The sequence below is a fragment of the Delphinus delphis genome, chromosome 17 (assembly GCF_949987515.2).
Source record: "Delphinus delphis chromosome 17, mDelDel1.2, whole genome shotgun sequence".
NCBI classification, from domain to species: domain Eukaryota; kingdom Metazoa; phylum Chordata; class Mammalia; order Artiodactyla; family Delphinidae; genus Delphinus; species Delphinus delphis.
The window spans coordinates 70,827,796-70,849,908 of NC_082699.1; the positions used below are offsets into that span (position 1 = coordinate 70,827,796).

The 22,113-nt window shown below is 44.0% G+C and overlaps 1 protein-coding gene across 1 annotated transcript in view; it reads right to left on the reverse strand.

Moving 5' to 3' along the window:
- Positions 1–21,678, reverse strand: part of ADCY8 (adenylate cyclase 8) — a 217,567-nt gene extending 195,889 nt beyond the window's left edge. Inside the window, exon 1 of the mRNA XM_060035308.1 lies at positions 20,716–21,678. Coding sequence (XP_059891291.1) covers positions 20,716–21,678 — 963 coding nt within the window. The remainder of the gene's footprint in view (positions 1–20,715) is intronic.
- Positions 21,679–22,113: the final 435 nt, after the last annotated feature.

A 22,113-nucleotide genomic window follows, 5' to 3' on the forward strand; every position in this document is an offset into this window, starting at 1 on the left:
TTACCCACATCACCTCTGTTAATGCACACACCTCCCTTATAAGATACATACTATAACTATCCCCATTTTACAGATGAGGGAACTGAGGCTTAAAGAGGTTAAATAACTTGCCAGGTCACAAGCTGATGAGTGGTGGTGTCAGGATTCAAACCCAAGCACTCTAGCTCCAGAGCATCTCTTCTCACTCATTTTGCCAAAACACCTTCTTCTGTTTGAGAGGAAATACAGAAGTGTACATTTCCTGAAAACTAGAATGTAGCAGAGGACGTGGATATGGGCATCTCATCTTCCAGCAGTGGAGGTCTCGCCTTATAACCATGCCATTTTGTTGGTATCTCTAAATCTTACCCTTGAATTCCTAGTTCACCTGCCACCACAGTGAAATTTTCCTGTGTCCCCAGTCAGAATTAATGACAATTTCTTCTGGCTCAAAATACGACAGAAATGTCAGGGGCTCTTGTGGAGATGATGAAAAGGGAGGAGAAAAGGAACGATGATGGTGGTGATGGAGATAAAGGTAATGTTGGGATTAATGAAAATAATGATCTGAGATATCTTAGGTGGTCCTGGCCCTTTGCAACACAAAAAATACGGTAGCTGCCTATACCATGTCAACAACAAACAGTATTTTCTACAAGTAGGTTGTCACACAATGCAAAGACCTTCTTGGGATGGAATGAGTTCTCTGTCATTGGGGTATTCCAGCAGAATTGGTATAAATATTCAGTGGAAAATGTACAGATTAAGTGTAGTAATCTATATCCTACTTATAATGTTCATTACTCTTCCCAGACTCATTCCCAAAATTGGGAGGACAAATAAATGCCTGTATTACTCAAAAATCAACCCCAGTAGTATGTACGTTTTCTTTTCATCTACCTACCTATTTATCTATGTATCTAGCTAGCTAATTAGCCATCCGATCCAGTATTTGTGTCAACTTCCTCTTCATGAGGTCAACAGATCTTATATGTTTATTTGATAACTCAACATTATTGAAATCCATCATAAGAAAAAAGCGATAAGATAAGAATAATTATGTTTAATAAAATTGGTGTTTGCCTCTTTAATGATACTATCTATTTAAAGACTGTGGAGGACATGAGTATTTTTTACCAGAACATGGACTTTTAAAAGAAAAGCATCACCCTTGCATGATGGTTTTGTGTAGGATCACTGGAGTTACAATTTGGCAAATTCATTAGGTCCTCTTCCCTTGGTATGATTCTTATTCATCTCCTAGTACCAAAAATATTTTATTTGCAATTTTTAGCCTAACCCAGGACTAGAACCAGAAAGAAAGAGACCAGAGCCCACTAGAAGCACAAATCTGAACGCTGGTCTAATCCACAATTAGTTCACCATCTTGGACCTTAAAATCTACTGTAATACATCCTCTAGAGAAGCCAGAACTACCATCTGGCCCTGAACATCAGCCCTGGGTATTCCCATTCATTTATTCATTCTTATATAAATATTCGTCAAACATGGGAGGCTGAGAGTATTCAGGTATGCTAGCAAATCTTACCCATTCCCTATTACATCATACCTACTCTCTGGTGGAAAAACAGACATGGAACAAATATTCTCTCTCTCTGTCTTTCTGTCTCTCTCTCTCTCTCTCTCTCTCTCTCTCTCTCTCTCTCACACACACACACACACACACACACACAGGCACAGTGGTATGTGTTATCTAAGAAAAGTATGGGGGCATGTAAAATGTGATTAAGTTGTGACCTAAGAAAGGGCAGAGGAAGCCTCCCTGATAAAGGCTCCTTGTGCAGAGAATGAGGGAAGAGTTTCTCAGGAAAAGGAGGAACAGAAACTCAGACAGCTCAGAGGCAAAAAGAGACATGGGTCTTTCAAGAAACTGAACCAAAGTCATCATGACTTCAGGAGTGAGAATGAGATGAAGAATGGAATTACCTGAGGAAGACAGAGGCCAGATCTAAAACGTGGGTCTCAAGAGGGAGTTCTGCCTTTGCCTTAAGAGCAATGGGAAGCTACTGATATCTACTGAAGGGTTCTCAGCAATCATCCCCATAAGAAAAACTCCACCCTGGTGACCTTGTGGACAGTAGATCGGAAAGGATCTAAATTGGGTGTAGGGCAGCGACTGTGATTCAGATGAGGAACAGGGTCTCCTGCACTGAAGTGAAAGGGGCGGAGATAAAGTGGATGGATGTGAGCATACTCAGGAGGGAAACTTGTCAGGAACTTGCAATAGATTGGCCATGGGGACTGAGAGATGGAGAAGTGACAGGCATGCCTTGGGCTTTCTGGTTTGGGCAACTCCAAGGATGGACCAGAGAACCCTGGATTCACTGAGATCAAGATCCGGGAAGAGGACAAAGTTAGGGGAACTGCAGGATGTAAATGTCCCCCCCTTCCTCTATGAGATTTAGGAGGTTTCTTGGACTTCTTTTTAGAGTCTAATTATTCTACATGTAACCAATTATTTATAACACCAAGAGTCACAGAGTCATAAGCTTCGAATTAGAAGGGATCTTAAAAATCATTTAGTTCAACCCTTTGCCTTTTGCCCCAAATCCCTGACAATGGGCATCTGGCTTCTGCTAAACACCTCCAGGGATGCCTTTTAATCTCACAAAGCCCAGTGCAATTTCAAAGAGTTATAAATAGGAAGGCATCAGTTTCTTCCCTTGGGACATAGTCCTACAAGTCTTCTCCAGCCATAATTATTGCCTGGCATTTATTCCAGGGCTATTAATAACATATCAGATGACACAACATCTGATCTGGGTCTTTCTTTATGTTCCCCAAACCTCAAATATGGAGCAAAAAAAAAAAATCACAAAATGAAAACGGCTCTGTTTGTCTTAGATGATCAGGTCATCAAGAGAAGAGTAGCAATGTTATCTCAAGAAGTAGTCAATGTTTATTTATCGGTCAATACACCATGAATATGTTTTGCAGCCAGTATTGATTAGAACTTTCATTTGGATGTTGGTAATGAAGAAGTAAAATAATAGTGGATTAAACAAACTTGGAGTCTATTTTGTGTTATAAAAAAATTTCTAGGGATGAGCCGTCCAGGGCTGGTACGGTGACCTCAATAGTATTATCAGTGTCCTAAAATTCTTATTTCTTTTTTTAAGTTTTTTATTCAGCTTTATTGAGGTATAATTGACAAATAAAAACTGCATATATTTAAGATTTACAACTTGATATTTTGATACACATATGCATTGTGAAATGATTACCACCATCAAGCTAATTTACATATCCACCACCTCACATAATTATCATTTTCTTTCCTTCCTTCCTTCTTATTAGAATCCTTATTTCTTTGTGATCCACCATCCCACTGTGTGGCTTCCATCCTCAAGGTCTTTTCATGGCCTGAGGTGGCTGGTGGAGGTGCCATTACATCTGCTTACCAGGCAGAAAGATGACTAGAGTGGGGTGGGTGTAAAAAAAGCAGACTTCCCAGAAGAATCAGGCATCTTTTCAAAGCTATCCAAAACCTTCCAGTGATGAGTACCACTTATACCTTATTGGCTACCCCAAGCTACAAAGAAGGCACACAGGCACACACACACACTCACACACACCTGATATATATATATATATAAACTCACACACACACACCCCTGAGATAGACACACACACACACACACACACACATACGTCTGGTCACATTACCTCCCCAAGGCTGGTTCTATATGCAAGAAAGAAAGAAGAGTGCCTGTCGGCAGCCACCCAGCAGTGTCTGAAGCACAGTCTGTGCGCAGAAACTTGCCCCAGGTAAACAGGCATGTCCTCAAATGGCTTAACGTTTTAACGCATATGAAGCAATTTAGGGTAACTCAGAATCCTGTGGGCAACTAGGTCTACGTTACTCTCAAAACATAGGCAGGAAAGAAAGAGATTTATTTTTGCTAGTAGGTATGTGGGTTAAAATAAGGGCTTGGTGTGCATATTTTAATAAATTATGTAATGATTCTTTTCCCGTTTCCTTCTGGTGTATCCGTTAATCTGGTTTTGAAGAAGGCTGGGGAACCAAGAAGTCATCAGAACTTTAGACTTTTCTCAGTCTCAGTTTCTTGTCTAAGTGTTAGTTCTACTTTGAGCGCGGGCGGCACACACAGAAAGCCAGGTAAAGGAGCAGACTGTGTCTCAGACCTTTAGAGCATCACGGCATGAAACCCACTGCAGCTCTCCCTAGAGCCTCGATAGGAGGCGGCCCAGGCATTGATGGATAAATTTTCTTTCTTGCCTCTGGTAATATAAATGCCTTGAGGGCAGGAAATATTTATTTGACTTTGCCTTCCTCAAGTTCAGCATATTGTAGACAGTTGATAAGTGACAGGAACATGCATTATTAAATGTGAATATACATTTACTTAAATGTCGGTCTGGCATGTGCAGGGGCATGGGGGGGAGGCAGCAAAAACTCATGTATGTTTGGTACCAAACAGACTTGAGTTTAAATCCTCACTTGGCTACACCAAATCGGAGCGACTGTAGCCAAATTCATCTCTGATCTTCAATTTCTTCATTTTGAAATGAGGGTTGCAATTCTACTGCACAGATACACCATTCAGAGTGGACAGGATGCATGTGAACCACACAACACACACACCAGCGAGGCGTTGCCAAATGTGAGTGTGCTCAGCTCTTCTACCTGGTTCTCCCTTTGGAACATCTAAGTTAAGGTCTCAAAGCCCAAAGATTTGGAAGGGGGTCTTGTATTTATTTATTTTTTATGGTTTATTTGTTCATTTATTCAACATATATGACATAGTCTCTGCTCTTAGGGACCTTATAACTTACTGGAGAATCAGGTTGTCACACGAATTTTACTGTACCTGATAGGGAAAGGACAGCATTTTGGAGTATTTGAAGAAAGCACTTCAGTACAAAGAATGTGTTGTACACGGAGCATCCTGGAAATTAGAAATGGTTCCACTGACCGATCCCAGAGCCTAGATGCTATCAGATATCTACACTGCTGGTTAGAAGGTTGTAAACCAGTAAGACAACAGGGAATAGGTGGTAGCAAAGCAAGTCCAATAAAATTCCTCCTCAGGTGTCTGGAAGGGGGGGGTCTTTTAAAGAAGTGGTTCTCAAACAGTGTTCAGTGGAACCTTGGGGGTGCCTCAGCGGGTTGGGCAGAAGAACGGCAAAGCGGTAAGAGAGGATGAATGGTAATGCAGCACAAAGAGAGGCAGAGTGGGTTTCCCTCCACTCTTACCACCCTGCAGTGTCATTTTCATTAGTTTTATATTTGAGTGCTTAGTCTAGTTTGAAAAAAACGCTGCTGCTCTTCTAAATCCTCTTCTGTTTATCCTCTTTGTTGGCGGGAAGTTGATATTTACCCCACTATGAGTTTCCCTGCTAATTTTATTGACAATGGATTCATTTTGCTGCCCTTTAATGGTTGTTTAGTATTGGGATAGGTTCGCAGTTTGAATTATGTGCTCGTGCCTGAGATGGGACTGAAAAAAAATTAAGTTTATCAACTAGATTTTAAAATGATCTTTTCAGCCTTTTTTTACACCCACATTACCTCAAACCAAGGTATTTTGGGCAGGATATCAAGTGAAAATTTGTTTCCACCTTCCACAAAATTAGGAAGGACTTTTCATGAGGAAAAACATCAGTGTGGTAATCTATGTGGAGACATAACAGCATTTAAGTGAAAAAATGGTTTTGCTTCCCTGCAAGAATGTTCTAAGTACATGGCAAAGGGGTGATTCCTGACGACTGATACTTTTGTACATGAAACACTTAAGTAATGTGTAGCTTGAAACTGAGTGGACATGCGCTCATCCTGAGGTGCAGTTTTTGCTTCTAGTGGGAAATGACTATTATTGCTGGAAACGGCCAGGGCAGAATTGCCATTTCACCCACTGTTTTCGTTTTAATTTTCATTTTATATTGGACTATAGTTGATTTACGATGTTATGTTAGTTTCAGGTGTACAGCAAAGTGATTCAGTTATACATATACGCCTATCTATTCTTTTTCAGATTCTTTTCCCTTATAGGTTATTACAGAATATTGAGCAGAGTTCCCTGTGCTATACAGTAGGTCCTCGTTGATTAAACAGAGTAGTGTGTATGTGTCAATCCCAAACTCCCAATTTATTCCTCTCCCCCCACCTTTCCCCTTTGGTAACCATAAATTTGTTTTCTAAGTCTGTGAGTCTGTTTCTGTTTTGTAAATAAGTTCATTTGTATCATTTTATTTTGCTTTTTTTTCTTTCTTTCTTTTTGGCTGCACCTCAGAGCCATGTGGGATCTTAGTTCCCCGACCAGGGATTGAACCCACGTCCCCTGCAGTGGAAGCATGGAATCTTAACCACTGGACCTCCAGGGAAGCCCCTGTATCATTTTCTTTTAAAGATTCCACATATAAGCCATCAGGCACTCAGCCTGTGGACTGCTGTCCTGTGTTTGGCCAGTTCCAGCCCCATCTCAGAGCTAGGCAGCCTGGCAATGTGTAACCAACCACATCAGGCCCATCTGTGTTACAGAAATACTACTACTATTACTACTACTACTGCTGCTGCTGCTGCTACCCAGTGCTTTACTGGTTTCCAGTGCTTGGTTACTCCTGTTTATCATCTCAACAATCGTTCATATTCATCAAGTCCTTTCATATCTATAAACTGTGAAGTTTTGACAGCAGGTATCTTACATCCTCATCTTGTTACAGGTGATGTGACTAACGTACAGCAGGATGAAGTTAGTTCCTCGAGGTCCTGGGGTCTGTTTCCTGGGGTCTGCAGACAAAGAATAGGAAACCACAGAAGCCAGACCCCAGGTTGTAGGTATTCAGGCTGCACGGATGCCCAGCTCCATCACTCCCGGGTAACACTGACATAAAACGGCTTGTTGATCACAGCTGACATGCGCATTTTGCAGAAGCTAGATGGGCAATTCTGACAAGCTCCACAAAATCACTAATTAAATATTCAAAGGAAACAACTGTCTGTCAATTAAATATCTCAGTTACGATTCCCTTGGAAACAAATTGAATGACTAAAATCACATACAATTTTACAATGCACGGTGTCAATGTAACTAAACCACTAGGAGAAATTAAATACCATCTAATAAGTAATTCTCTCAGCGTCTGCTATACCCTTACTCAGATTTCTCTTCCTTCTCAGGGGTTACAGACCTCAGCCAGCTATGTTTTCTATATGGGCTGTGTCATCATCTGATCTCGGGAGCAAAATAAACCAGGAAAGCATAGAATTCTTCACATACACATTCACTGTAACTCACAGGAATGCAAACTGTAGAGCGCGGAGCCATCTCAAAAGTCATTTCCTAGTGATAGAATTTTAGAGCTGCGAGGAATTCATTCCAAGGCCAAGACAGGTGGCGTGGTCTGTACAAAGTTGCTCTGTCTTGGATGTAAAGTCCGAGGTCAATCTTTTGATGACTCTCAGGGTCTACTTTCAATACCATGTACCAGCCCCCTGGCTCCACAGAACGATAACATCGTTATACGCAGTGCTACGATTTGGAATACAAATTTCATTTTTCTTTCCCTTTATTACTTTTAACTCATTGCCTCTGAAACTAGCAGAGTTCACTGAGATAAAATGGCCTTAAAAAAACATCAAATCGAGGGGCAGCTTTGAAATGAGACAGATGTGGTTAAAATCCTTTATTAGCTGACTGACCAAAGGAAAATGATGTAATACTCTTGAGCTTAGCATCCTCAGCTATAAAAAGGGAAGCAGAAATACTGATGCTAAGATGATTCTCCAGGCCCTGACTCAAGAAGCCTCCGCTACAAGCTTTTCCCATGATGTGCCAATGTCCGTTCCAGGGACAGACAAAAGGACAGCGCCTGTCCTCAAAGTGTATATGGTTTACTAATAGAAACAAATAAGGAAACTATAATTCCAGTCTCACCTACCAACCCCTATTCCTCCTCCAGGTCTTAATTAAGAATACTTTCCTCCTCTCAGTTCAAGTCAGGTTTTTTTCTTTTAAATAGAAACCAGGACAAGGGTAAGGCCAGCTGGGTTCCTAGGGTGTACCGTTTAAGAAAGCACTTCCTGTCAGGGTTGTACAAGTGCAGAGTCGGCACCTGAAGTGAGTGCCTCTTACGCTTTGCACCCTGGGTGTCTTACTAGCCTCAACCTGGTCACTGCCTGGCACTAAACCAGGTCACCTGACTTAAAAGCACTTAACTCAGTTGGAAATTTTTCACGTGTTTAGGTCACTATTTGATCGATGGGTGTCTCTTACTCTAGATTATAATCCCTTTAATAGTAGGATTCTGGATTCTTTTCCTCACCACAGTATCCTTACTGTTTGCACCCAGCACGCGGCGGTACTCCATAAATATTTATGCGTGAAGGACTGAATGAAAGAATAAGTTAATGAATAACGGAGAGATGTAAAGGGCATGAGGCAAGCTAAGGGACTTAAACCCACCTGGTAAAGCGTCAGAAAACCCACTGCAGAGAAGGTGGGGTCTGTGCTGAATTCCAGAGCCTTTCTCCTCGAATTGTCATTGGCAGGCTAGCAGTATCCAGCACCCGGGCACTTGTTGGAAATGCAGAATCTTGGGTTCCCCCTAAATCCAAAGGTTTCACCAAGACCTCCATGTGATCCCAAAGCACGTTAAAGTTTGTGGGTTTTGCCAAGTGAAGCCCAGGAAAGGACCACTCAGGGCAGAGGACTCCAGGAAAAAGGGGGACTGTTTTGAAAATTAAGTTATAATAAAACATAAAAGGTATTGTGTGATTCTTTGTACCAGGCCCGGAACTAAATACTCTAAATACTAAATTGTGCGTATTATTTCATCTCTTCAGTGATCTTCTGGCTTGCTATGATTCTTCCCATTTTACAGCTAAAGAAAGTGAGGTACAGAAAGCTTAAGGCCCTTGAGGGTGTCCTGAAATTAATAAATGGCAGATCTAGCCCAGGTGGTCTGAATCCACACCCTGCACTGTGATCTCCACACGCTGATGCTCCTCCCGTGAGATGTGTAGGTCTGGGGCAGGGCAATGCTCAACACGGACACTCTCCCACTGAAAACATCTTGCTCGAGGACCTGCTTGTCTTTTTGTCAAATCTGGTAACATCTGCCTGCCCCTCCTCCATTAAACACCTAATCTGAGTTCAGATTCTCAAACAGACAGACAATTACACCCAGACCATTTGTTCCTAAGCTGGCATGTGTCTTGAAGAAGGGGCACAGGGGAGGTTTCCTGGAGCTGGTGACACCTGAGCTGGCAGACAAGGAAGGAAGGAGCCAGAAGAATTGTTCCAGAAAAACATTCAGGCATAAGCCGGCATGAGGTACCCAGGAAAACCGGTGATGGGATTCCACTGTGGAACTTACCCGGTGGTGTGAGGTGGTGAGAATACTAGCATTTGAGAGAAGCTCACCCTTGCGGGGTGGGGACGGCTTGGAGGAGCACGAGGGATGAAAAAATTGAGAAATCGTTGGGGAGGGCATGCTGCCCTAGAATGAAATGAGTAGGATGGAGAGATTTGGACAGATCCCAGCGATGGGAGATGAAACCATCAGGATTTCACAGAGATGCTGGGAGACTGGGAGTTGATTTTTGACTTGTTGAGACTGAGCTGCCTGGAGGTGTCCAGCAGGTCACGAAATACCCTGGTCTTCAGCACAGCAGACAGAACAGGGTTGGAGATACAGATGTAGGACATGGGTGCATGGTCGTCAACTAAAGGAGGACGTGATTGCCCAGGGTGATGGGGAGATGTACGGGATGGGAATTTAAGAAGCCTCAACATTTAAGAGTTGAAGGGCAAGCCCTGAAAGCACTTGAGAAGGAAGAGTGTATGTAACCAGCACTAGACTCAGTTGTAGAGACACACCAGTGACTCAGGTACAACCCCTGCCTTTGTGAAACTCACAGCCTGGCTGGTGAGAGAGAGAGACGTGGAGACAAACAGCAGTACGGCCTGTGGCAGGATGGACAGGCAGGTAGGGGTAATGCGGTCAAAGAAGGAGGAATATCTAACTAGGTCTGGGTACTAGGAAAAACTTCATAATTCTGCATTTTCCCCCTACTCACAAAACCCTTTTAGGTATCAAGATACTTGTGCCTGGAGAAGCCAAAGCCATCTGGCCAATGTCACTGGGAAAAATTCATGGCAAAAACATGATGACAATTTGTAGTTTCTATGTTTTTAAGGAAACGTACTTACATAGTTTCAAAAATATCTCTCACTGTCCATTGGCACAGTTCACAGTTCCTCTCTGGCTGAAATGGCTTGGGCAGGGCCCCAAGAGCTGCACATGATGTCATTATTCACTTGGTAAGAGACGAAGGCTATATCTCTCTCATAAATAGGGAAGGGAGCCCTCTGTTCATTGGGCACTGACTGTCTGGTCCCATGATTCCACCCGCAAATGAGCTGACCGTCACCAGTAGGCTAGGAAGACTCATTAAGTAATGGGGGACGTTTGAGGCTGCACTTAGAAGAAAATAAGCCGGCTCTGATTGATTTTGATTTTGTTTCTTGAACTAATCAGCAGCAGGAAAGTGAACTAAGGGGGATAATGCGTCACAGAACTGAAAACAGGCGACTTACTCGTAACCTTTTTGGGTGTCATGAAGACTGTTTTAGTTACTTGCACTGGGTTCCAATATGGAAGATCAGGCTTTATTTTTGCCTTTAGGCGGTCTACAGATAAACTGGTCCAGTTAGGGTACAAACTGGTCTCTAGGTGGTAGGTTTTAAGCTGTGGGAAATGGCAGACTAAGCAATTGTCCAGTTACTACGCTCAGCAAGGACAACTGGTTCTCCTAGGAGTGAGGCAGACCAGCCTGGCTGGCAAGGAGTGCCGGAGGCAGGTAGGAAGGTGGGAGCACCTCTTGCCCACAACTGCCCCAGTATGAAGCCAGAGGGTGAACATCCACAGGTGACCAGAAGGGGGTGCCACTGAGAGGTCAGGCCAAAGAAATGATTTGGGGTAGTACACCACAAAGCAAAGACGGCCTGAGTGAGGTGCCGGTGCTGGGATTCAGGGCCAGGGCGCTAAAGGACCAATAAGGAAGCCAACGAGGGGCTGAGACCCTCATTAATGCTTGGACTCTATTTTGCATGGATGGACCGGACCACTTAAAAGTTTCAGGAATGGACAAATAAGTATGGATAATTTAGGTCCATGACTTTTTAACTTCCTTTTTCCTTCTCTATCTTTTTTGACGGAAATGATCTGGATAGTGATTTGAATTTTCCTTCATGTTATCTACTATAACTTCCTTAACACAGGTCTAGCAACACTCAGCTTGGGGCTTTCTGCCCAAAGCACTTCCTGGGATGACATTTGGTGTGCTTTTGCCTGTATTGACCAGAGAAACTGATTTCTTTTCTCTCACTGGCTTTTCACTGACTGTTTGACCGTGCGTGTTGGCGCGGGGTGGAGGGGGAGGAGGGGGCCACGTAATATTCATTCATTCCATTCATTTATGAGTACGATATTTAGAACTGCCCACGTGCCGGGTACTATGCTAGGCGCTAAGAACACAACGACGAGAAGGGCACAATCCTTTACCTCAAGGGGCTCACAGCCTGGTAGGCACATGACATGTTACGACGTTGCTCTGATAGTTGAAAATGCAGAGTGTAGCAATGTACCAAGGAGAGGGAATTGAGCCTTGCTTAAGCTCTTTGTCTGCCCACCTTGTGTGGGAATGGGCTGCCTGGGGCTCCAAGGCAGCTGCTCAGTTTTTAGCTGGGGTTACTGTGAACACAGAGCAACTAGGAGAGCCTGGAGCTGCAGACAAGCCCGACCTTCTCAACATGAGGCAGATGCTCTCTTGTGCCATGTCTTCTGGTTACCAGGCTCGGGATGCCTTCAGTCTGTGATAAGGTGATGCTTACATAACTGACCTCCTGACTCTTCCCCAGGGTCCCTTTACATTCTCCCTAGGAAGATCCACACCCATTTACGATTTTTTCTAAAGTCTGACCTTTCCTTTCACGCAACTCTTAAAAGAAATCCACTGCAGCTTCGATTTTTCACGCTTTAGAGGTTTGTAGTAAAAAGAGCCCAAGACCTGCATTTGTGTAAAATATTCCCCGAATGCTGTGTTTCAGACGTGTTCTGAGAATCTGAGAATACAAACCTTCCTACCTCTGCATCAGAGTCACAAACTCCCTCCCCAAATCCATTCAAGTACCAGCCTCATTACAGCAACAACACTGACTGTGGAGTACACAGCCGTGTCTCAATCCAGAACCCAACAGTCAGTCAACAAGTATTTGCTGAATAATCTTCCTACTCAATCCTCATTCTCCCCTTCTTCCTAATGCAATCCTGATTTTCTGAGAAGCAGGAAAATCAAGTCTACTTTTGCCATCCTTTCTTGCTGATGAAGGGGCCTTGGATCGGAATTCTGCTCCCCAAAATAGAGGCAGACATCACTGGGCAGGGGTCCCAGAGGAGCTCCTGAAAGGGTGGCCGACTCAGCGGGCAAATGCCTTTTAGGCGTCTTGGCTTCTTGCCCTTTGCTCCTTGTCCTTTTTTTTTTTTCCTGCCTGCAAAGTGGCTGTGATGGCTTAGAGATGCAACCGGTGGTTTCCATAGGACCTTGAGGAAAAGACCTCCCTGTATGGAATTCTCCTTTAGGCCGTCCCTGATAGATTTCTGTACAGCTTTCCCTTGAAAAATCCCCATGCCAGGGAGCTCATCACTTCAAAAAGCAGCTCCCTGGGCAGGTCCATCTGTTACAAAGCCTTAGCTTTAGGTGAACCAAATCTCTCATGGTATAACGACCACCCATTGATCATTATTCTGTCTTAGAGGACACATAAAATAAATAGTTTCTCTTTGTCATGGCAGTATCCCAAATATTTGAGGACACCAACCATATCTCTTCTAGCCTTAGGCCTTGCAGGGTTTTTCTTTTTCTTTTTTTGGTCCTGTTCTGTTTTGCTGCATTTCTTATTCCCATGTTCTGAGTTAAAGGAATACATATATTTTGACGATGCATTCCCTAATCCTTAGTCATCTCTATTTTATAAGCAATCATGTGTATTCAGCACATAATCACACAGGAAAAAGGAGAAAAGATTCTGAAATGGTTTACTCCAGTCAACTGGAAAACCAGCTGACACAGGACAAGGATGTAGTTTATAAGACAGCTCAACAAAATAATTCTTGTTACATGTGAACATTTTATACTGGTATGCTCTTTATATAAAGATGACAGTTTTAAAAATTTACTCATTAAAAAAACCCCAAACATTAATACGATTTAATTTCATACTTAGCTCACGTCTTCACCATGTCCATTTTTATCATTTTCTGATTTAGGAGAATTTTGTGTTTCAAAGATATTTTGCAATTCATAACACCGAGTTAGGCATATAAGTCAGGAAGTGGAGTGGAAGGGAAAGAAAACCCCAGTGACTAATGAATGTGCAAAAGGTATTACACAGATTAAAAGACGTGATCTAGCTGAGAATGCAATTCAAATACTAAATCGCAAACGTGCCCAGTCAGAGTCCAGTGCAGAGATATCAAAGAAACAAGGAAATGCGGTTTATCTGACAACACATGGAGCTATAATCCCAGTTCATTGGTTGAGAAGGTGGTCACACAGTTGCATTCACTGGTAGAATGGTTTTATTCCCCTTGGGAGATGGCCAGGCCTCCCCTGGAATGTCTGGGACAGCAACGGTTAATTAATCTACCCTGCATTCTTCTGTACCCTGCAGAGCTGACTGTGAAAAATCTGGGAGTGAGAAAAGCTGGCTTCTGAAGTAACTGCTTAAGTGACCTGACTTCTTAAAATAGTCCTTCATAAACAAACTCACATGATCTAATTTGCGTGTATAAATCCAGTTATGTTTCCTGGGAAAGCACAGGGAAGATTATCTGGCTGGGTAGACTAACGTTCTTCTACTCCAGCCCCAAGAAAATGCTGCGGGAGAAATCATTTACAGAACTGATTCTCTTGCTAACTGAGGGTCAGACCTAAATATCCCAGAAATTTGCCTACATTCTGCTTTGGGTACCTTGCATTCCACAGAAAGCAAAGAACATGCTACAAAGCAATAGGCCTAGGGAACTGATACGCCATCCAACTGCATATTCTAGACCTCCTGGTCTCTCAGAGCATCAATATAGTGCCCATTCGTCGGTGAGAGGAAAGGTTTGAGATGAATGTTGCAAGTGTCTCCTATGTTCTGAAAACAAACACATGTAGCATCAACTCAAATAGACACACTTGCGAAATGAATAAATTAGCATCCTAAGAAATATTTAGACAACAGTGAAGTGTCACAGCAGCGTGACTGTAGTAGTGTCCTTTGATTATACGTTGCCAGCAGCACTGAATTTGGGATCAACTTTTTTTTTTTTAATCTTTCCTTTTAATGCTTGGTTTCACTTATTTTTGATGAGCTCTTAAAATGCCATCAGTCATCGAGGTGTAAATGTGACTAATGTATTTGTCCTACTTAGCATGACACAGCAACAGCTGCTCCAGAAACAAAGTCCTCCCAGTCTTCCCAGTTCCAACCTAATTATGCTCCGACCCGCTGAAACCAGTCAGGTGACATTACCGGGTAGGAAGAAAAACAAATTCATTATGCAGTCTTGCAAAGGCCACACCACACGTCGTTTTACAACTCCCTCTGAATACACAGACGCCAAGCCTATTGGCAACTCCAGGGCAAAGGTGTCTACAGATCAGGGCTGAAGGGATTTAGTTTGTCATTTCAGATGTCATTAAAAATATTCTTTGCAAAGCCTACTCTCCATCACAAAAAACCAAAAAAAAAAAAAAGGGAAAGGAAAGGAAGGAAGGAAAAGAGAACCAAAAAGGACAGTCTCTCGGTATTTTTCACAAGTAAGAGAGAATAATATTTCCATTTCTGGGCATTCAGAGGAACCCCTTGGGAATGTTGACACACAAATCTGCTTTTGAAAGTCATTTTCTGACAGGCTGGGATGTTGCAATTATTTTTTTTTAAAGCCTATATGAATTTGCCAAAGGAAAATGTACAGAAATGGAGGTATTTGTCGTTTTAAAAAATGCACATCGTAACTAGTGAGGCGCGTTAAACAGGACCCCAGTTACACCCATTTAATGGACATTTGTGTTTCCTGAAGTATCTACCTTGATATCAAATACCAAATTGAGATGATTTAAATTACATGTCATTTGCTGTACATTAAATAGTCGTAAGATTCCTTTTATTTGATTCGAGTTAGCAGACATAGACAAAGGACATATAATACACGCATATGTTTAAATTTACACATGGGGAGAGAGATTTGGTAATTCCATTATACTCACTTTGACTTTACTGTGAAGTTAACCCTTCCTTTAAATGATCAGAAACGCATGTTAAAGCATATGCAAAGCCTACTTCTCTCCTGACCCCCACCTGCTCATACCATACACCACTCTCTTACCTGGTATAAACGATGCATTTTCCCCAAAAGGATTTTTTAAAGGCCAAATGGCAAGCTAAAAATCCCTCGTTATTAATCAAGTTTAAAGATCATGATTTAATTAGCATTCTTCTGGCTCTAGTCTTTTCTGTTTCGTTTGGATGTGTATAAGACAAGGAAGAAAAGGCTGCTGCTTGAGAAATTCAAATCTGACAGCATGACCTTGAGCACTAACACACCTGGATTTGTATACCTGGCTGCCTTTGCTCGTAGAGCTACCTTGGAGAAATCACCTCCATTCTGACACTTCTGCTTCTATGCCTCACCAAGAGGTACAGAGGGCTAATTAGCCACTAGCTGTGACATTTTAGAATCCCAAGAGGGAAGCATCATGCAGCAGTCTTTGTAGTTAAATATTGCTGCCTCTCAGTTTTCCAATAACTAAATGATCTTCATCATCTTATCACTAATGAGCTGAAGAATGAGAATGAGATGAATTTCAAAAGTCAGGTAGCTTGTATTATTGTCACCAGCAGTTAAGACAGAATCAAATGCTAACTACAGCAACAGAGCTTAGAATGTATCTCCCTGGTGAGAGAACCTACCAAATACAACCTTATCATTAATATTTTCTTTATACACATAATGTCATTTAGTAATGAATTTTTAGATGGGTAAATTGAACTGGCAAGAGAAACAATTTGTTTAAGAAGTGGAAAATTCTGTGTCGTAGAGAGAATCTGGACAAAGGCACTACTGTCTGTAGCCTGAATCACATAATGAAGCTGATTTAACTTGAAATGAGTGAGGCTCCCCAAGGAAGGAATACCTACAGCCCTAGTGCTACCTGTAGCTGAACTTTCTCAGGGGGAAAGGAAAAGGAATCCTTTGAATTGGGCTTTGAACCTTCTCAGGGTTCCTCAGTATTTCCAGTGCCACTTAGACCTAGAAAATACACGGGGATCACATCTGCCCTGGACAAGAACCTCTTTGGGTGGGAAGTTCACGACTTTCGTCTAACTGTTCACTGAGTGGAGAAAACAGAAACTATTTCTTTGCTGATAGCAAGGGACCTCCTGGTTGGCCCTTTTAAGGTTCTACCTCGTAACCACAGTGGAAAGTACGCGATAGATAAATGAATACAGGGCGTTCTCTCTTCATATAGGGCATCTGCAGAGACCTGCAGCTTGGTCGTTACCCTGTCAAGCCACAGATATAATTTTCTTCCAGAGGGAAAGAGGAGAAGCCGATTCTCAAGGTTGGGTTAGAGAAGGCAATTATCAGCTCATTTGTTCCTTTTGAAAATGGCATTTTCAGTGAAGTGAAACAGCCTGCCGAGGTGTGTTTACTGTATCCTCATTCTAGCTTCCTGCTTCTTGAAAATGTTAAGTTAAACATGAGCCATCCTCTTAATGGGAATCAAGATTAATGTAGAGAAAGAAGATACACCAGTGTTTATGGCTTTCAGTTGATAAATTTATATCCCACTGAGCAAGACGATGAGCTAGCTACACAGAGCCTGTTCCCAGCAATTCAATCACTTTCCCCTTAGGATTGCCCTTTGGCTTTTTCATTAAATGTTAATTCGTGGGCTATACGGGGTATTACTCTCTTGAGTAGTGAAACAGGTACCTCTCGCTGCTCTTGAGTCATTTCAAATGCTTATGTTTTTAGAAGGATACCCTCTGAAAGGTTTCTGAAGAATGACTGGCTCTGAGCTAGGATTTGAATCCTGACCTCACCACTTGTCAGGCTCATCATCATTGGTATGTGCCTTTAAAGTTTCTAAGAATCTGTCATTTCTTCTCTGAAATAAAAGTGAAGGATGATACCATCAGTTTGTTAGCACTAGATGTGATCATGTATGTAAAGGCTCTTGATTACATGTAGAATATTGTACAGATGTAAAGAATTTTGACTGTGCTTTGATTTCTCCAAAGGTGTTTACGTGTAAAAGACTGCTTTACACACATTTACGTGTGTGTGTGTAGAAAGCTTTCACCAACACAACGTCAGGGGACTTGGCTATTTTCTAATATTGTTTATGCAGTGAGTACTCTTGTTCATTCAGTGATTAAGTGCCTACCACGTGCCTGGCATTTTTCTAGGTGCTGAGGATAAAAGGATAAACACATAGACAATGTCTTTGCTCTTACACGGTGTTTACATTCTTGTGAGGGTGTGGGGCTGGGGGAAAAAAACACAATAAATATAGACCAGTCAGATAATTTCAGATGGTATATGTGTTCTGGAGAAAATAAGACATGTCACTACTAGGGAGTGGCATTTGAACTGAGTCTGGAATATTGAGAATGCGTCAGTCATGTGAAGACCTGGCAAAAATTGTCCTAGGCAGCAGTCACAAAGCCTAAGAAGTGAAGAAGTGGGAAAGAGCTTGGGATATTTGAAAGACAAGAAAATAGAGAGTATATTTGGAGGTTGAGGAGTAGAAGAGACAGAAATATAATTAGCGAGAGAAGTAGCACCAACTTACAGAGGATCCAGTAGGCCATGGTAAGGAGTTAGGATTTTATTCCAGTTTCTAACCGAGGTCGTTAGCAGGTGTTAAGTATGTCTTGTATGTCACCAAACAGGGAAAACCAAACAATACTGATTAAAAAAAAAAATCACAGATTCTTTTTTTTTTAAAGCGATTAATTCTCTACTTTATCCACCTACAAGGTCTAGGAAAGACACTTAAACCTCTAGAGGGCGCCAAATGAAAACCTTTTGTGGCCAAAGCCACAAAGGTTCTTTCAGCACCTAAAATCAGAGGAGAGCGCTCTGCTCGTTCCTTCAGAGTCTGACAAAAGGTGACACCTTATGAAAAGATTGTTCATCTACATTTGCTACCCAAACAGAAAGTTGAATGAGCTTGGTATACATACATCAGGACGCTGGTTTTCACGCTAAAGGATTGTTTATGATGGGGTGGGAGTAGGAAGACATTTGAGGGTTATTTTTAATCTTCTCCCATCTGGTAGTATTTGAGTGGAGCATAAAACAAATATGGAGCCAAAATTTACTTTCTGGATTCATTTGGCAAGAAAAGTGTCTCTATACTTAGGACTTTGAAAATATTCATAATTTGCTACTTAGGATGTTATTCTAAATACTATTCCAAAGTTACTTGACAAAGTCTTTTAGTAATGTGTACCAAGGAAGGCTACTGCATGAGAAGCAGTGGGTTATGACAAATGGAATTTTCTGCAAATGGTCAGATAGCTATGATGCATTATGAAAACGACTTATAGTGAGAGAAGAGAAGGGGAAGGAAGAAGGAGGAGACAGAAAAGATGAGAAAGGGAAAAAAGGGAACAGGAGCAAGGAGAGGTCAGCTGACGTCTAGGTACATAATAAAGAAAATGCAAAACAGAAGGAGAGAAATTGGAAGAAAGGGAGAGATTCAGAGGACACTCGGGTTCAAATCCACGTGTAAACAACATTCAGAAACACAGTTGAAATATAATTTTATATAATCCCAAATTGAGACTTTATCATATATGGGTATTAAAGGTTCATGATGATTCTGAGAAAACATTATGTTTTTTTGTAATCCTTTTTTTCTTTTATAAATTTATTTATTTATTTTTGGCTGCATTGGGTCTTCGCTGTGCGCGCGGGCTTTCTCTAGTTGCGGCCAGCAGGGGGCTAACTCTTTGTTGCCATGCCCGGGCTTCTCACTGCGGTGGCTTCTCTCGTTGAGGAGCACGGGCTCTAGGTGTGTGGGCTTCCAAAGTTGTGGCTCGCAGGCTCTAGAGCGCAGACTCAGTAGTTGTGGCGCACAGGCTTATTTGCTCTGCGGCAGCATGTGGGATCTTCCTGGACCAGGGATCGAACTCGTGTCCCCTGCATTGGCAGGCAGATTCTTAACCACTACACCATCAGGGAAATCCCTCATTATTGTTTTTAATAAGAAAAATTCAACGGGTCAGACCTTACTTACAGAGGCTCTCATCCCCCCATTTCATGCCTGATGATCATAGCCATGTACTTCATATGCTCTTTGCTCTACCCAGGGAGACTTCAAAAAGCACCGTATGAGCAGCCAACCAGATAAGTAACCTAAGCAAATGGATATAGAGCCATCCGAGAAGAGAGAGAATCCCAAATCAACTAGGAGTCCAGCAGGTCAATGATGGGTAAAGCACTCTGACGGTACCAGCGCCCTAAAAGTCATGAGCAGTTTTCATAGGTGTTGTACCTGTTTATCCTAAGAACCATCTATTCAAACCAGACTGCAAGAGGAGCCTCTGATGTCCAAGCACCTCTCATCAGCTTTTTACTTGAAAACACTCCAGCTGATACATTTCCCTCATTTTTATGGAGAAGTTCCCATAAAACTCTCCTGTTACCCCCATTCACTCTCTTGTTACCTACCAGACATTTGGCCAAGAAAGTGCCAGATCATTAATTATCAATTGATTTCAAGGAATTTAAACAATAGAGTCATCATCTAGCTCCTCATTCACAGACAATGAGAACTTTGTTCACAGAAACACATCCATTTTTAATGGGGAAAGATAGGAAGAAAGGGGGAGAAAGGAGAAAGCGACCTAAAGAGTCAGGTTCCACCTAAATATTTCAAACCATCTACATCAAAACACCCCCTTCAATCAAGCAAAACTTGCATTCTCTGCCAATGACATGCTTGCTCCCCCTCTCCACCAGCCCCAAAAGTCCTGAGGTTGATTTATTCAAAGCATTGGGGTTGGATCCTGTAGCAAGAGAAGATAGCACCTTAGATCCCCAAGGCAATAAAGAAAAAAAACGAGCGTCACAGGCTTGTCTGAAGGACTTAGTGAGATAGCTTAAGTAAGGTACCCAGCACCAGCTATTTAGTATGTGTTTAACAAATGTTGATTCCTTCGAGAACTGAGGATTTGTGGCGCAAAGACACAGAGAAACCTAACTCAGAATCTCAGAGTCCCTTAGGACACCCTGCTATAACTCTCATGAGTAAAGCTGCTAAGGAGTGGGTCGCCTTCTAAATCGGGATGCTCCCCTCCCTTTCTGTGTTTTGCTCCAGAGACTGAGGGCAGCTCCTGGGGGATGTATGAGGGGCAAAAGGAAGACTACTTCTTAGCTGATGTCAAAGAATTACTCACAGAATCAGAGTAGAAGAGTAGAGATGATAGAAACTTTAGAGATCATTTAGTTTCAGTTCCTCTAGAGCAATGGCATCCCACGAACACCCAGGACCTCCTAGGTGCAAGGCACTGTGTCGGGCTGGGGGAGGGGACTCAAAGGGAGAGAGGCAAACCTGCCTCTTAGAAAAGCGATTTCGAAAGAACCCCGGGGAGTCAGGGGACGAGCAAGGCAGGCGGGAGTTACCTGGTTGATGGAAATGACCGCCAGCCTGGGGATGACCCCTTGGAGGACCACCTGCAGTAACGACGTGCCCAGGCCAGCCAGGATGGCCCAGGTGAGCGGCAGCGGCAGCATGCTGTAGGTGGCGAAGAGTGTGAAGAGCACGTAGCCAATGCCGTCTCCCAGGAGCCCATAGCCCAGACCTGCTGCTAAGATCTGGGTGGTCATGGCCACCCAGGTGACCACGCCGCTGTACTGCAGGTAGGTGTGCGAGGTGGTGTCCTTCCTGACCACCACCAAGGCGCAGATCACCACCTCTATGCCCGTGAAGAAGCCCAGCAGGATGCCCTTGAGCGGGTCCATGGGGGCCGAGGCCAGGCTCAAGTGGAGAACCAAGAGGGTGAGTTTGGTCAGCACGTCCAGCACGTTCATCACCACCTCCGATTTGCGCCTCTGGCCCAGGAAATAGCGCTGGTAGAGGCGCTCCAGATCCCGGGACTTGAAGGAGTTGCGCAGGGTGGGGAAAATGACCCCTCGGTAGCTATAGCCCCCCTTGAGGAAGAAATCCGAGTTGCTCGGGGCGCAGTCGAGGTGCAGGAAGCCCAGGTCGCCCGCGCCCCCGCTGCCGCCGCCGCCGCCGCCGCCGCTGCCGCTGCGCTCCGGGAAGACTTTGGTGCAGCCGGGGCTGTGCGCTCTCTCCCTGGGGCCCAGCGCGTAGAGGGGAAGCGCCGAGTCGCCGGCCAGCTGCGACGCGTGGTGGTTGGGGCCGCCGCCTACAGGGTCCGAGGCTTTGCTGGAGCTTCCGCTCCCGCCGCCGCTGCCCCGGTGCCCGTGAACGAAGCGCTGCTCGGTGATGTGCCGCACAGCCGTTTGCCACAGCAGCCGCTGCGGCCGGGAGCCGCTCCCGCCGTCGCCGGCCGGGGGCGTCGGGTGGATGGTGTAGAGCTCCTCGCTGCCGCTAAGGCAGCGCACATCGGAGAGCTCCATGGCGCCGGGCCGCTGGGAGGGAGGCGCAGAACCTGCGGGAGGCCGCGGCGGGAAGGGGTCCCGAAAGACCCAAAGGCGGCCTGGTGGGAGCTTGGCGGCGAGCCCTTCTATCCCCAGCCGCCCTGGGCAGGAGGTCCCCGCACGTCAGGTCATAGTGCGCCCCAGGCCAAAGGGCGTCTGGAAGACCGCCGCAGACCCCTGCGTCCTCGCGCGTCGCCCTCCCGCCAGCCCGCGCAGCTTGGGTGCGTGGCAGCGGGGGCTATTTGTCCGCAGAAGCCGCGGCGCTCTGAGCCACGCAGCCCCCTTCCCGGCCTCTGGCTTCCTGGCTGGGTCTCGACTCAGCGTCTTGGCGTTGCCTTTGCTCTCCAAGAGGCGCCCAGGCGCCTGGGCTCCGTGCTTCAGCTGCGCGCCGGGCGGGTCCTGGCTGCGGCACTG